The sequence below is a fragment of the Pezoporus flaviventris genome, unplaced genomic scaffold (assembly GCF_033815535.1).
Source record: "Pezoporus flaviventris isolate CSIRO_AGI_PZ_B2104156 unplaced genomic scaffold, CSIRO_AGI_Pfla_v1 ptg000036l, whole genome shotgun sequence".
Lineage (NCBI taxonomy): Eukaryota > Metazoa > Chordata > Aves > Psittaciformes > Psittacidae > Pezoporus > Pezoporus flaviventris.
The window spans coordinates 2,301,657-2,315,922 of NW_026892584.1; the positions used below are offsets into that span (position 1 = coordinate 2,301,657).

The window sequence follows — 14,266 nt, forward strand, 5'->3', positions numbered from 1 at the left end:
ATTGTCCTGGGTTCAGCAGTAGCAAACATTTTTTCTCCTTCTTAGTAGCAGGTGCAGTGCTGTGTTTTTGACTTTCAGCCTGGGAACAGATCTGATAACACCGATGTTTTTAGTTACTGCCCAAATGTTTGGTCTGACCAAGGACTTCCTGAGTCTCATGCTCTGCCAAGGAGGAGGGGAAGCCAGGAGGAAGCAGAGACAGGACACCTGACTCAAAGTAGCCAGAGAGTTACTCCATACCACAGCACGTCATGCCCAGGAAGTAAACTGAGACTTACCCGGAAGGGCTAGTGCACTGCTTGGTCAGGCTGGGTATCAGTGGGCAGTATTGTATCCTCTTCCCTTGTTATATCCATTATCATTATTATAATTGGTGGTAGTGGTAGTGATTTGTGTTATACCTTAGTTACTGGACTGTTCTTACCTCAACCCGTGGGATTTGCATTCTTTTGATTGTCCTTCCCATCCCTCCGGGAGCGAGGGAAAGAAAGGGGGGGGGGGGGGGGGGGGGGGGAGTAGACTGCATGGTTCTGATTTACGGCCTGGGCTTTAACCACGACACTCATGATAGACAAAATTTCTCCATCATGAGTATGATGCAGAAATGAGATTCTGCAGAGAAGTAAACTCAGAGTTCACTACATCCCCCTTGACTGTAACAGGACTTGCAAGTACCATAGAGTGCTGCATGTTGCTGCAAAAAGCCTGACTTATTGTGGTCCTGCTCTAGTTTTACCAACTGAAATGCTAGAAAGAAACTGACTTTTAAAACAGAAACACCAACAAAAATAGTGTGTAGTCGTGTAAGAATTAAATAATATCTTAAAGAAATGACATTTTTTCCACATCCAGTATCTGAAATCAAAACCATGACATAGATGAGGAACTGAAAATGCCTATTTTTCATTTGGAAACCTCAAACAGCTGTCAAAACAGAGACAACAAATGGTAAAAATGTCGCATAAGTGCAGCAAAGAAGCACCAATGACAGGAAAAGAATACTGTCTTACCCAGAGAGAGGACAAAAACAATGAAAAGGCATATACACTTATACTGACATGTTTCCTTTTAGAAGTTTGCCTGTCAAGTCGAGATAGTAATAAGAAACCTATTCCAGGAGTATTTCATAAGAGAAAAAGTGTTCCTTGAGATAAGAATAATCTTTCTGCTCTGTTGGCATGTAACATCCTGTGCAGTGAGGTGAATTTCTTCCCAGGCATGCCAAGCAATCCTGCTTTAAATTATTATCATAAATGTATATATATTTATTACATATACAGCTAATATGTAGCTGGGAAAAATGTATATGAATATATCTAGACGGAACAGAACTGGAAAATATATGACAAATAAATTAAAAAAAAACACAAAAACCAAAAAACACCAACAAAGCTCCATTCTTAACCAGATGCTATAACATGCCTTCCCAGAATACAGCATCTGACATGGACCATCATTGCCATTTACCTGAGAACATAGTTTAATAAGCATGGGAATGTCTCATTAAGAGAAATCCTTCAAACATTCTGGTCTTTCAACTGCTGGCATTTCTAAGCAATGATGGAGCAATATTAGAAAATCCAGTTTCTAATGCAATATGCTTAACCTTATAAAGTATGCTTAGCAGTTCAAACTATTTTGCTTTGTAGATAATTTGTCCCTTTTTTAAGATGAAAGAAAGAAACTATATATTTAAATCTTGACTTTTAAGTATGTTTTCTTAAAAGTTTGTTATATTTTGCTTAGGTCATTTTATTTGGTTAGGTGTCTGGATTCAAATAAAGTTGCTGTGAAACTGATAAATGGCACTGTTCATCTAGTGAAGTCTGAAGAATTGTCTGCAATTATAAAAAAAAATATGCAATATCTATTCTAAGGAAAAACTTTCAGTAAGGAGTTCTGCCTGGACTGATGTTTCACCATACTCCAAGAGACTACTGCCTTATATTAGATGGCAACCTAGATTACAAACTGCAGTGAAAAAGAACATTAAAAGTCATAAAGTTGAGTTGCTGCTTCACATTACCTTAAGATAGGACTTGCAATCACGACTTAAGTCAGGCTTGTTCCATAGGGCAGGCAAACCGTGATAGATTTTCTTTTACAAGAATCCACCCTCCACTAAATGAAGAAATCAACCTATTGAATTCCATAGTTTTCATCTCCTGATCATTACCTTAGATTATTGTGATAGACATACCAAACTCAGAGAACAACTCAGAAGGATTCCAGGTTCACTTAAGAACTTACAAAAGGAATTGGTTTTCTGCATTCTGCTCTAGTGTCGAAGCTGATCGTTCTGTGGAAGACCGCACACTTTGTCAAGACATACCATAGGACATAATCAAGAAAGACCACACTTCCTAGGATGTCTGTTCTCAGTGCATAATGCTTTAAGGATCCAAGCAAGTAAGCTTTTTGTCCTCCCAGACACAAGTTCTGGAATAAAGTGAAATAACACTGGAGTATATAACCAAGTGCATCACTTGGTATAGAAATCTTTGCGCATCACCGATTTCACCTTTAAATAGAAACTGGCAAATTATTTATGCCTTTTAAGATAAAGCAATATTAAATGAAAAATACTTATCTATGCATTTCTGTAAAATTTGCCTGTAAAGCATGCATACCTTGCAACAACCAAGCAAATGGAAGTAAAAAGCTGCCTGCTGTGTCACATTTTCCTGAATTCTGGCACAAAACACATGCTCACATACAAGGTAGTCAGAAAGAAAAAAAAAAAAGGCTGTGTAAGTATGAAGGGAAAAGAAACATAGAGAAAAAAAAATGGTATTTAAAAACAGTGAAGAGGTGGAGAATTCTGAGAAAGACAAACAGAGACATCCTGTTTGGCTTCAGATACAAAGAGCTTTCTGACATCCTAACACATAGTTTCCTAGCAAATACAGTGTTAGCATAGCCACGTATATTTCCAGAGAAGGCTTTCACTCATGGAAATGGTGAAAAAGAATAAATAAATATTTCCTCAAATGCAATAGACCCATGAAATTTAATTATAGTTAATTTTTAAATCATCCTGAGTGGAATTATTGTTGCAAAATAAGAGACCCAGCAAGGACTACATTAAATTGACACAAAACTGTGTTAAGTATTTTGATTTTATCTGGAAAAGTACTGAAGGACAAGGAAAAAAATAAAAATATTTTTTTAGTCCTACTGTCCTACTACAAATAGGCTGAATTCTGGAAGTGAAAACAATTGCTTTAGATTGTTTTACAGTAACAGCTGTGGTTGTTGAAATAGCTACAGACATTATGCAGATCTCCCTGTTAAGGAATGACCAGTGCTCCACTGACTTTGAATCTATGCTGACTTAGACCAGCTACATACTGCACAGTGTTGGTCACATGGGAAGGCAGATGGGAGGAAAAAGAAAGGAAAACAAATTATTTTTATTTGTATTTAATAAAATTTGGCCTGCAGGCTTTATGTGACTCAGTACTGAACATCTGGGATTGATCAGAGGATCACAGACTGGAAAACAGTCATATGGCTTCTAGAAATAAACACATTCAGTTCCTCTTCCACAATTTATTTTTTTAATGACAAACTGCAACTGCCATTTTAAGTCTTTTTAATACTTGCAGCCGCAGTATTTTTAACTTCTTAGTAATTTTTAGTATTACTTTTTCACATCATGGCATCAGACAACTCTTAAATTGCATTTAATCCTGGACTGGCAGTAGTGTTTGGGATTGCCATACACACACACACACACACACACACTTAATTCACTACTATTTTGCTTCAGAATTTTATGAAACAATGGTAGTCTTGCAACTTCAATTTTTATTAGTTCCTTTGCTCACAAGCACCATGGGAGCGGCACAATATATGATGCAAGATGCAGTGCTGATGAACTACATTGACCGGCGTTTCCTGTCTTTAGAGGTATGTGCTAGTTGTATAATTCTGCAATACTGCCTAACTGCAAAGAGGTTTGAAAATATATGAAGTTTCTTCTATGTATATGAACACACAGTTGCATGGTAAACAATATAAGGGAGATAAATTTCCAGCTTTTTCAAGTAAGTAAAATTGTAGCTAAACCTTTAACTATAATGATTCCTAATTACCACATTATTATTTGCCACAGGATATGATTTCATAATGTTATATTCTTATTCTGTTATCACTTGTATTTTTTTACATCAGTGAATTTAGCTAAATATGCAAATATTTATAGTGCTGTCACAGTCCATCATAGGGAACAGTGTAACTGTATTGTTACCAGTAGAAGAGCTAATAAAGACAATAAGGACATTAATAGATAGCAGGTATTTTTTCTTTGTACAGATGAGCCTACCAGGAAAATCTTGAAGACACATTTGTGTAAACTAGCAGCATATTTGCATTTTAACTACGAGCTGAAATAATTCTCTTAGAGCTGCAAGGCTGAAATAGACATTTGCTTTCCATTAATTATACAAAAGCACCAGTACCACCTTCTTTTTCTGCAGAAGAAAACTACCAGAACTTCAAAATACCTTTTCAGTATTGGCATGCTGTAATCATACATAGTAAGTTTTAAATCATTAACATGTCCTTGGCTCCTGACTTGTATTGCAGACTCTTAGAGAAGCTTTAACTTGCCTGATCTTGCATTCCCTTTTTGTAAAAAGCTCTCACTGGTCTTATCACAACACAAAAAACAGAAGGATTAGCCTGGTAGTCTGTTCCCATTGTATAGACTAAGATTTAATTTTTCTTAGCCACTGTAGGAATAACTTCACATGCTAATTTCCATCCATTTAGCACCCGTTAAAAATGACACAATTCTACTTGTGGCATTTGGTGCAAGAGGCAAGAAACAAAGAACAAGGGTGAGGCAGCTATTGAAGAAAACACCTGAAAATACTTAAAATTGTAGAAAGTACCACATCCTGGAAACTTATGAAACTTATGGTCACATATGGGGGGGGGGGGGGGGGGGGGAAGGAGGACACGACACAATGAGCACTTTTCAAAACAAACAAACCACCACTTCCAAGTATCCTTGGAACACCTGTACACTGCAAACTCATTTAGCAAACTCAGACGTCCCCTATTCAAACACCACCTTAAGTAAAACGCATGAAACCTGTGCTTAAAAGACCAAATCAGAACAACCAAGTTAGGTCTACTGTGATTCTGTGTTTGGGTTTATGTATCGGTTCAGTTTTCTCACCTTCTCAAAGTGGCAGTTGGGCTTCTGTTTTCAGGCCACCTATGATCTTCACAAAAGTGGCTGCTTTAGAACCGAGAAACCAGTTTCCTCACCTTTAAAAACACTGATAATTTGAATCTAGGTATAAAGAAAGATCTGTTGCTGGGTTTGTTTTGTTTTTAAATACAGCAAACCTTCTCAACCTTCTCAAACATAGGATTTCGATTTTTCATTTTAAATAAATGAAAACCAGCCACACTAGATACTCTCTTGGTCAGAAGGGGTGTATTTATGTGAAATGTTCACGTTTTAGATTTCCATCAGAAAAACTTTAGTGACTACTTCACCAATGGTCATACAGCAGGAGTTCTGAAAAGTTTCTGGAAAGCAGGCAGTTAGAGATCATGTGCACTTAAGTGTCTCTGGCTGTTTCCACCAGAGCACTTTCCCCACTTTAGGCACCAAAACAAAGTATCTGGTGGTCAGTAACCACATCAAGAAAACAACTGTGGCTTTTTTCTGTCCAGAGTTGTGAATGCTAATACTAGTCTAATATGTCCATTTCATGTAAATAAACAGTGACAGACCAGCAGTTTGAAACAGATGGGGGGCAGGGGGACTGGAAAGGAAAGAATAGTGCAGTCTTTAAAGTAATCATGAATGAGGTTGTAATCATATATCAGAATATACATGTCTATCCATGTATTTCCTTCCTGTGTTCTAACTCAAGAAGAGGCTGGAAAAATGCAACCAAGACATACTGGATTACGTGGAAGAATTTCGAGACTTTTCAAAGATGGTACTGGCACGCCTGGCAAGACTGAACAGTTACAAGGCTGAGGTTAAAAGTGAAGTAGAGAATTTGCTAACAAGAATTGAACGAGCACAGGGGGACATTGACTACTTTGGATCTGTCGCAGTTTCTAATACATGTATAGAAGTACATGAAGACCTGGTGAAACAGCAGCTATTTGAAGAAGCAGAAACAAAAAAGAAACTTAAGCTCATGCTTAATGCAAGTAAGAACAGTCTACTTTTCAGAACTTTGATATGAATGCGCCAGTGCATGCATGGTGATACAGGGATAACAGATTTCCACAAGTTATGTGAATACCACAGATAATTGCAGGGAGCTTTGCCTGTGTAAATATTAGACAAAAATAATAAAAAAGAAAAAAAAGAAAAACCCACTACAAAAATAGCATGGGAGAGGGAAGGAAGAAAGCACAGTTCAAACACTTATTTTGCAGATACTCTGCTGCGTATCAAAATGGTTTGTTGGAAGCTGCTTTTTATTATAAAGTTATGTAAAAAGCCTCTGAAGGTACACTCTTGCAAAGTCACAGAAAATATGCCAGTGCATTTCCGAGTATTGCAGCTATACCAAGAAATTGATGGTGGTCTTTGTTTATTGGCGTGAGCAGGGGTCAAAAGCTCAACTCAAAGGTGAGCTAACAACGTAATAAAAGGACTTAATTAATTCCTACAATCTGTGTCTGTTTTACTGTCCTCTGTTATTCTTTCTCTCCCTCTCCCCTCCATGTATTTTGTCATGAGAACACACTGGTTTAGCTGCAAGCAGAGCTCAGTTCACATCTGAAAATTAAGTCTTAAGGTACTTAGTATGAAAAATAAATACACAACCTATACCTTAAAAAAAAGTTTTATAGGTATCTTTGCCTTAAGAAAGTTGGTTATAGATGTAAATTATGTATTGTAGACATATTTGAAGTACTCTGTTTCATTTTCATTCAAAAGTAGCAAGAGATTAAACAAGTAAGAAATATAAACTGCTTTTTTTTTTTTAAAGCTGGGTGAAAGATCTTTAGCATCATTATTTCCACAATTCTATTACCTTCAACATAATTAGATTTAATTTTACAAATAAGTTTATAACTTATAATAAAAGATTAATAAGGCAGATGGTAACAGAAACAATCACCTATTCTGGTTCTAAGATCTAGTATCACAGTTGAATGCTCTGAATATCAAGATTTCTTTTTCCATACATAGATTTTTTTGAATATTAGCCATTTTTTTGAGGCAGAAAAAATGTAGGATTCTTAAACTGACTGTGGTAAGGACACTTTGAAAAATATATCTTTACAAGTTTTAGAGGGAAAGAAATTACTTTCCATTTCCCTTATTGGAAATTATTAATTTTATTGCAACACTTCATAGCAACTTTACTTTCATCAGTACTAGTCAGATGCTTGACCCAGTGATGCCTATGGTAAAACTAGTCCCTGTGCAGCACTTAGAAAAAGTAGCAAGACCTAGCAAATAGCAGCTCTGCTTCTATGTTATCATATATTAGCCAGAAGATACAATTATTTTTGCTGGGCTGTTCCAAAACTCTAGCAAAAAAATGTGGTTTAAGTCCAACTTTGTTTTTGGTTCAAGTTCACATGGACTTGAAAATAACAATCAAGTAGAATTACTGTTTTTACATGCAGTAGCTGACACCTCATCCTGCTTTGGTAGGAAATGGGAAATGATCTGTGCATTTTGTCGTATGATAAGAAACAGTGAGCTTTGAAGATATTATTGTGGAGAATGTGGAAAAAAAATAGTAAACTTTTTTCCCACTGTAAATGCCTCTGTTTCGCAGTCTTCCTCCAAGCTGTTATGAAAGCCAGAGAGTGAAAAATCTCTCAAAAAGAGAGATATTATTCATAGACTTCAGTTGGCAATCATGTTATCTCTCCTGCAGAGGAAGATAGTGCTAAGGCTAGCTAGGTATTTGCATTCAACAGGTTTTTTAAGTTTTTAGAATCTATCTGATCAATAAATATTAGCTTTGGGAAAGATTGCTCAAGGAAGGTGAATCTTAGAGTGAGAACTCTCGAGAAAAAAAATCATGCTGTAGCAGTGTATCTAAATGCTTTGATTAGAGGGTATCAGTACACACAAATGACATAAAGGTTGCTCTCTACAGACAACTGGAATCCTGCCACTGACTTCAAGAGGTTCAGTCCTGAAGAGCCCTGTACCCCTGAGGCCTTAGATGAAGTCAGGTCAACGGAGCGGTTTGCCTTAGTCGATGAGGAATGGGTTAGAGACCAGTTGAGCAATCTGGACATCCATAAATCCATGGGTCCAGATGGGATGCACCCGCGGGTGCTGAGGGAACTGGCGGAAGTCATTGCTAGACCACTCTCCATCATCTTTACCAAGTCTTGGGAAACGGGAGAGGTGCCTGAGGACTGGAGGAAAGCAAATGTCACTCCAGTCTTCAAAAGGGGCAAGAAGGAGGACCCGGGTAACTATAGACCGGTCAGCCTCACCTCCATCCCTGGGAAAGTGATGGAACACCTTATCCTTGGTGCCATCTTAAGGCATATCAAGGATAAGAGGGTTATGAGGGGCAGTCAACATGGCTTCACCAAGGGGAAATCATGCTTGACCAATCTCTTAGCCTTTTATGAGGAAATAACACGGTGGATGGATGATGGCAGAGCGGTGGAGGTGGTCTACCTTGACTTCAGCAAAGCATTTGACACAGTTGCCCACAGCATCCTCACAGCTAAATTGAGGAAGTGTGGTCTGGATGACCAGGTAGTGAGGTGGATTGTGAAGTGGCTGAAGGAGAGAAGACAGAGAGTTGTAGTCTATGGGGCGGAGCCTAGTTGGAGGCCTGTAACCAGTGGAGTGCCTCAAGGGTCAGTACTGGGACCAGTATTATTTAATATATTCATCAATGATTTAGATGAGGGAATTGAGTGTACTATCAGCAAGTTTGTTGATGACACTAAGCTGGGAGGAGTGGCTGACACGCCAGAAGGCTGTGCTGCCATCCAGCGAGACCTGGACAGGCTGGAGAGTTGGGCAGGGAATAACTGGATGAAATATAACAAGGGAAAGTGTAGAGTCCTGCATCTGGACAGGAACAACCCCGGGTTCCAGTATAGGTTGGGGAACGACCTGTTAGAGAGCAGTGTAGGGGAGAGGGACCTGGGGGTCCTAGTGGACGACAGGATGACCATGAGCCAACACTCTGCCCTTGTGGCCAAGAAGGCCAATGGCATTCTGGGGTGTATTAGAAGGAGGGTGGTTAGTAGGTCAAGAGAGGTCCTGCTTCCCCTCTACTCTGCCCTGGTGAGACCCCATCTGGAATATTGTGTCCAGTTCTGGGCCCCTCAGTTCAAGAAGGACAGGGAGCTGCTGGAGAGAGTCCAGTGCAGGGCAACGAAGATGATTAAGGGAGTGGAGCATCTCCCTTATGAGGAAAGACTGAGGGAGCTGGGTCTCTATAGTTTGGAGAAGAGGAGACTGAGGGGTGACCTTATTAGTGTATATAAATATATAAAGGGGGAGTGTCACAAGGATGGAGCCAGGCTCTACTCAGTGGCAAACAATGATAGGACAAGGGGTAATGGGTACAAACTGGAACACAAGAGGTTCCACTTAAACTTGAGAAGAAACTTCTTCTCAGTGAGGGTGACGGAACACTGGAACAGGCTGCCCAGGGAGGTTGTGGAGTCTCCTTCCCTGGAGACATTCAAAACTTGCCTGGACACATTCCTGTGTAACATTATCTAGGTGTTCCTGCTCCGGCAGGGGGATTGGACTAGATGATCTCTTGAGGTCCCTTCCAATCTCTAGCATACTGTGATACTGTGATATCAGGCCAAACAGTGAGGCCGGTTTTGCTTTCCTTATTTCATCTACTGCCAGAACTTTCTGCCTTAGGGCTATGTTCTGTTTACTAAAATGGATGTACTTCACTAAAGGCAATTCTTTAAACTTCAAATACTGTCTCTTGTAATTTATGAGTGCCTTTGGTAAAAGAGTTTGTTAATATGCTTTGCAGCAGAATTTTTCCTGAAAAGGATGATACTGGATAAAGATCTTGGCATCTGGATGTCCAAGTTTTTGACAAATGTGGTGGTTTTTTGGTCTCAAACATCTGTTGAAAGTGCATACAAAATGTAATGAAGTGCATACAAAGTGCATACAAAACTATGACTTGCTCTCTGATGGTGCCAATTTTGTGCCTATAGCAAGCTAATCAATTACATAAATCTATAGGCCATGCTTGTAGCGTAAGAATTGATAACACAGTTTAAAGCTCACCTTAATGTATAGGCATTCAGAATTAATTGTGATATATATATTTGTCCTAGTTCCTTTGTTTTGCAGGTGTTGAGAAGGGGAATGGTAAGATTACCGAATGTTTTGACTTTCTTGTATAATGATCTCTTTTTATTTGACTTATTATTAAAAAAATAATAAAAGAGGCTAACAGACAATAAGAGAACTCCTGAAACAAAAAAAGCCCTACACACCTGGCATACCACGAAAATGGATTTTAATTAGTATGCCTTCAATAAGAAATAAGTTTGATTATTTTATTGCGTTGATTTAAAGCAGAAGTAACTTCTCTGAAATAAAAATTAAAGCCCTGTAAGATCTGACAGGAATAATCATAGAATCACTGACTATGCTCTTGCTCACTTTTCAGGTACACAAATAGAATCTTTTTTGGATAACACTGGTCTAATAGAGTAGGAAAGAACACACTATTGCAATGAAGATATGCAGTTTCCTTAGGAGGAGATGCTGAATATATTATGTAAAATTAGCTTCAACACTACTTTTCATAGCCATGCTGCTGACACCTTTACTGTTATATTAACATACGTCTTATAGCAGGATTAAAAGGAAACTAAGTAATTCAAAGGAAGGATATTCTAATTATTTGTTTTCTTGTATTTGGGTGTTTCTTTGCAGGTTGCGACCACATGCTTTCAGGTATTAAGTCCCTAAAGATACTTAAGAAGACTGGAGATAAGCATGGCTCTTGGATGAAAGATCCTGGCAAAAAGCATGCAAAGATCTATTTATTCAATGGTTCTGTAAATAATGTTATTTTGGAATTTTCAAATATCATGACATTCATGGAAAGCAATCATATGCTAAAAGCTCACAAAGTCACCTTGCCATTTCCCTGGCAAGGAACTGGCCACATCATATACCAGGGTTTCCTGTTCTATCACAAATACGGCTCCTTAAATGAAATAATTAAATTCAATATCCAGAAAAGAAACATAACTGACCAAATGCTATTGCCAGGGGCTGGAAGAATTCCTGCTTATCAGCTTTCTCCACCTACAAAAATAGATCTTGCCATTGATGAGCAAGGGCTCTGGGCAATACATGCAGAACCAGAGACTGAAGGAAACATTGTAATCACTAAAATCAACCACATAACCATGACAGTAGAGCACACCTGGGACACATCATGCAATAGCAAGGATGCTGAAGCAGCTTTCATGATATGCAACACACTCTATGTTGTCTACAACTTTCCAAGTGGAGGCACCTCTCGCATACAATGTGTTTATGATGTTTTGGATGCTGTAAATACTTATGAAATCCCAGTATTGCATTTTCCAAAGCGTCAGGGTAGCCATTCCACTATACATTACAATCGTAAAGAAAAACAACTCTTTGCTTGGGGTGATGGATCCCAGATCATTTATAAGCTGCACACAAAGCAAAAAGTTTAGAATCTTTAGCAACTTTACAAGTACACTTAAAAGCTGTCAGCCCCATATCAAGGTGATCATTAAAGCATATTAAAATTACAGTATTGCCATTTGTTACAACTTTCATCTATTTTGCATTCATTTAGGCTTTCATACCCAGTGATCTTAAACTAATGTCCAATTAATAATATGTAAAGACTCCATTAATATATATTACATGATGATCCAACACCACATAGGTACACACACTGCCAAATCAGTCTTAAAGACTAAAGCTAATTAGGGAAAAAAAAAAAAAAAAACAAACAAAAAAAAAAACAACACAGCCCCAAACCAAACAAACCAAAACACAAAAAAACAATCCATCTCTGCCGCATTCTTTTCCTGTCAGAACTATATATTCCACTTCAGCACTACAGCAATCAAATCAGAAGTCCTTCCTGTCCAATACAAATTACTTGACAACTTTCACTACCCTGAAGCTCACTGTAGGAAGCCTTGTAAGCACTATAAAATCACACGCTTCCAGGGAATTTATCTATAAAGATAATTTAAAAGGAGAGGTTTATTTTATTACAAAGCATAGAGGTATACATCCTCAGAAATAAGGTTTATTTCTAACATATGGTTCTTGCCCATTATATCAAGGCTATTCATTATCATTGAACACCTAGAATATTTCCATGACATTTCCACACTTTAGTTATCCATATAGCTGTACAGTCCAATTTTGATCCTGCTAATACAGTAGCTGCAGTTAAATATTCACTTCTGACAGCTTCAATTTGCCACCTTTCTTTTTTTTTCCAGTGTATCACTGCCTGTGTGTCAGAAGGAATGTTCCTAGATGATACCTTCTGCATCAGACACTATTTTTAAATGTTTTACATATCACTCATTCAGCATCTATTTGTGAGGCATTTTCTCAATACTTCAAAGCATTTCCACTACCCATAGCAGAATTCTCCTCATATGACTCCAGCAAAATACCTATACAGAAAAGGTGACCCTGATGAGCAAAGTAGTGCATGTGAAGGCATGTTGCTGGTCATTCCTGGATTTTTAAGTAACAGATGAACCCTGGGCACATACAAACACATTTTTGTTTCAAAAATAAAATTAAAACCAAACAAAGAAGCAAAACACCAAAACAAACAAATAAAAACCCCACAAACAAACCCTAGGCCTTTACTTGTGAAATGCAGGTTTTTGTATTTTAGTGACAGCTGCACCCTTGTTTAGTAACAACAAGAACAAAAGAATGGTGCTTGAAAGGCAATCCACAGCAAGCCCATTTTGTTCTTTATACTGAAAGAGATGTTGCTCTGTTCAAAAGTGACTTCAACAGAACAGCCAAACATCAGGGAATGATTCTGAAAAGTAGTTCCAGCTAAGAGTGCATGGACTTCTGAGTTGCAACAGTGCTACTCTGCTTTTGGCAAATAAACTAATCATTCTAAGCAGCCTTAATGACTTCTGTGTTACAGAAGCCATAGGAAGCACAGTTAAAGAAAAGATATCCTCAGGCTGAAAGTAAGGTGTGTTGGAACTGTGCCACTATGGGTCAACGGCAGATTCAACTATCTGGCCTCCTGTTCCTCACCTGTAAAATTACATACACAGAAATATGAAATGATATTAGCCAGCTTTGGAATGCTTCAAGATCTTTTACTGCAAAAGGATGTGCAATTTTTTTAATTAACGAATAAAGGCTTTTGATGCAAACACAGATTGAGCCTCCTCTTTAGAAAAGGCATTCTTGGAAAATACCATGCGCCACACAATTAAACAACAAAAAAAGACAACTGTCCTGGGTTCAGCAGTAGCAGTCATGTTTCTCCTTTGTGGTAGCTGGTGCAGTGCTGTATTTTGACTTCCAGCCTGGGAACAATGTTGGTGAAACCGACATTTTCGGTTGTTGCTAAGTGATGTTTACCCTGACCAAGGACTTTGTGAGGCTCATGCTCTGCCAGCGAGGAGGGGAAGCTGTGAGGAAGCAGAGACAGGGAGCCTGACCCAGGCTAGCCAAGGAGGTATTCCATACCACAGCACATCATGCCCGGGGTGGGGGGTAACTGGGAGTTACCCGGAAGGACACAGGCTTCCGGGTGGGACTCGTTTCTTGGCTGGTGGTATCGTATTCTCTTCCCTTGTTATTTTCCCTTATCATTGTTGTCATTGGTGGTAGCAGTGGTGATTTGTGTTGTACATTGGTTGCTGGACTGTTCTTGTCTCAAACCATGGGAGTTGCACTCTTTCGATCCTCCTCCCCATCCCTCCGGGAGCGGGGAATGGGAGAGCCCCGGTGCGGGGGGGGCCTCGATTGTTGTCAGCCCAGCACCACTCACTGGGAGTGAGTGAACAAGTTGCCTGACTGGGTTTAAACCACGACAGTTCTTTTTGGCGCCCAACGTGGGGCACGAGGGGTTGAGATAATGACAGATCTAACCAGATTAATAGTCACTCATCACAATGCTGATTTATTGGCTCTCAGAGCTGTTCCTCTTGATCTCACAGTTTCAGTATATCGTATCTTATGTCCATCCGGTATTGGCTGTATTAGTGTTTTTCAAGTGTGGGGCTTGTGCTAAGGTTTTTGTCCCATTGT

The 14,266-nt window shown here is 38.7% G+C and overlaps 1 protein-coding gene across 1 annotated transcript; it reads left to right on the top strand.

Annotated features, from left to right (window-relative positions):
• The first annotated feature begins 3,335 nt into the window (after positions 1-3,335).
• Positions 3,336-11,953, top strand: OLFML1 (olfactomedin like 1). The gene is made up of 3 exons (XM_061464287.1): positions 3,336-3,912; positions 5,898-6,186; positions 10,901-11,953. Exons 1-3 carry the CDS (start codon positions 3,787-3,789, stop codon positions 11,677-11,679), a joined length of 1,194 nt encoding a protein of 397 aa, XP_061320271.1. The 5' UTR covers positions 3,336-3,786; the 3' UTR covers positions 11,680-11,953.
• The last annotated feature ends 2,313 nt before the right edge of the window (positions 11,954-14,266 follow it).

Bases quoted from the DNA above. Each gene is read 5' to 3' on its own strand.
- OLFML1 (XM_061464287.1), top strand. From the start codon at position 3,787: ATGGTAGTCTTGCAACTTCAATTTTTATTAGTTCCTTTGCTCACAAGC. The intron at 3,913-5,897 runs GTATGTGCTAGT...TTCTAACTCAAG, and splicing joins GGCGTTTCCTGTCTTTAGAG to AAGAGGCTGGAAAAATGCAA. The intron at 6,187-10,900 runs GTAAGAACAGTC...GTTTCTTTGCAG, and splicing joins TAAGCTCATGCTTAATGCAA to GTTGCGACCACATGCTTTCA.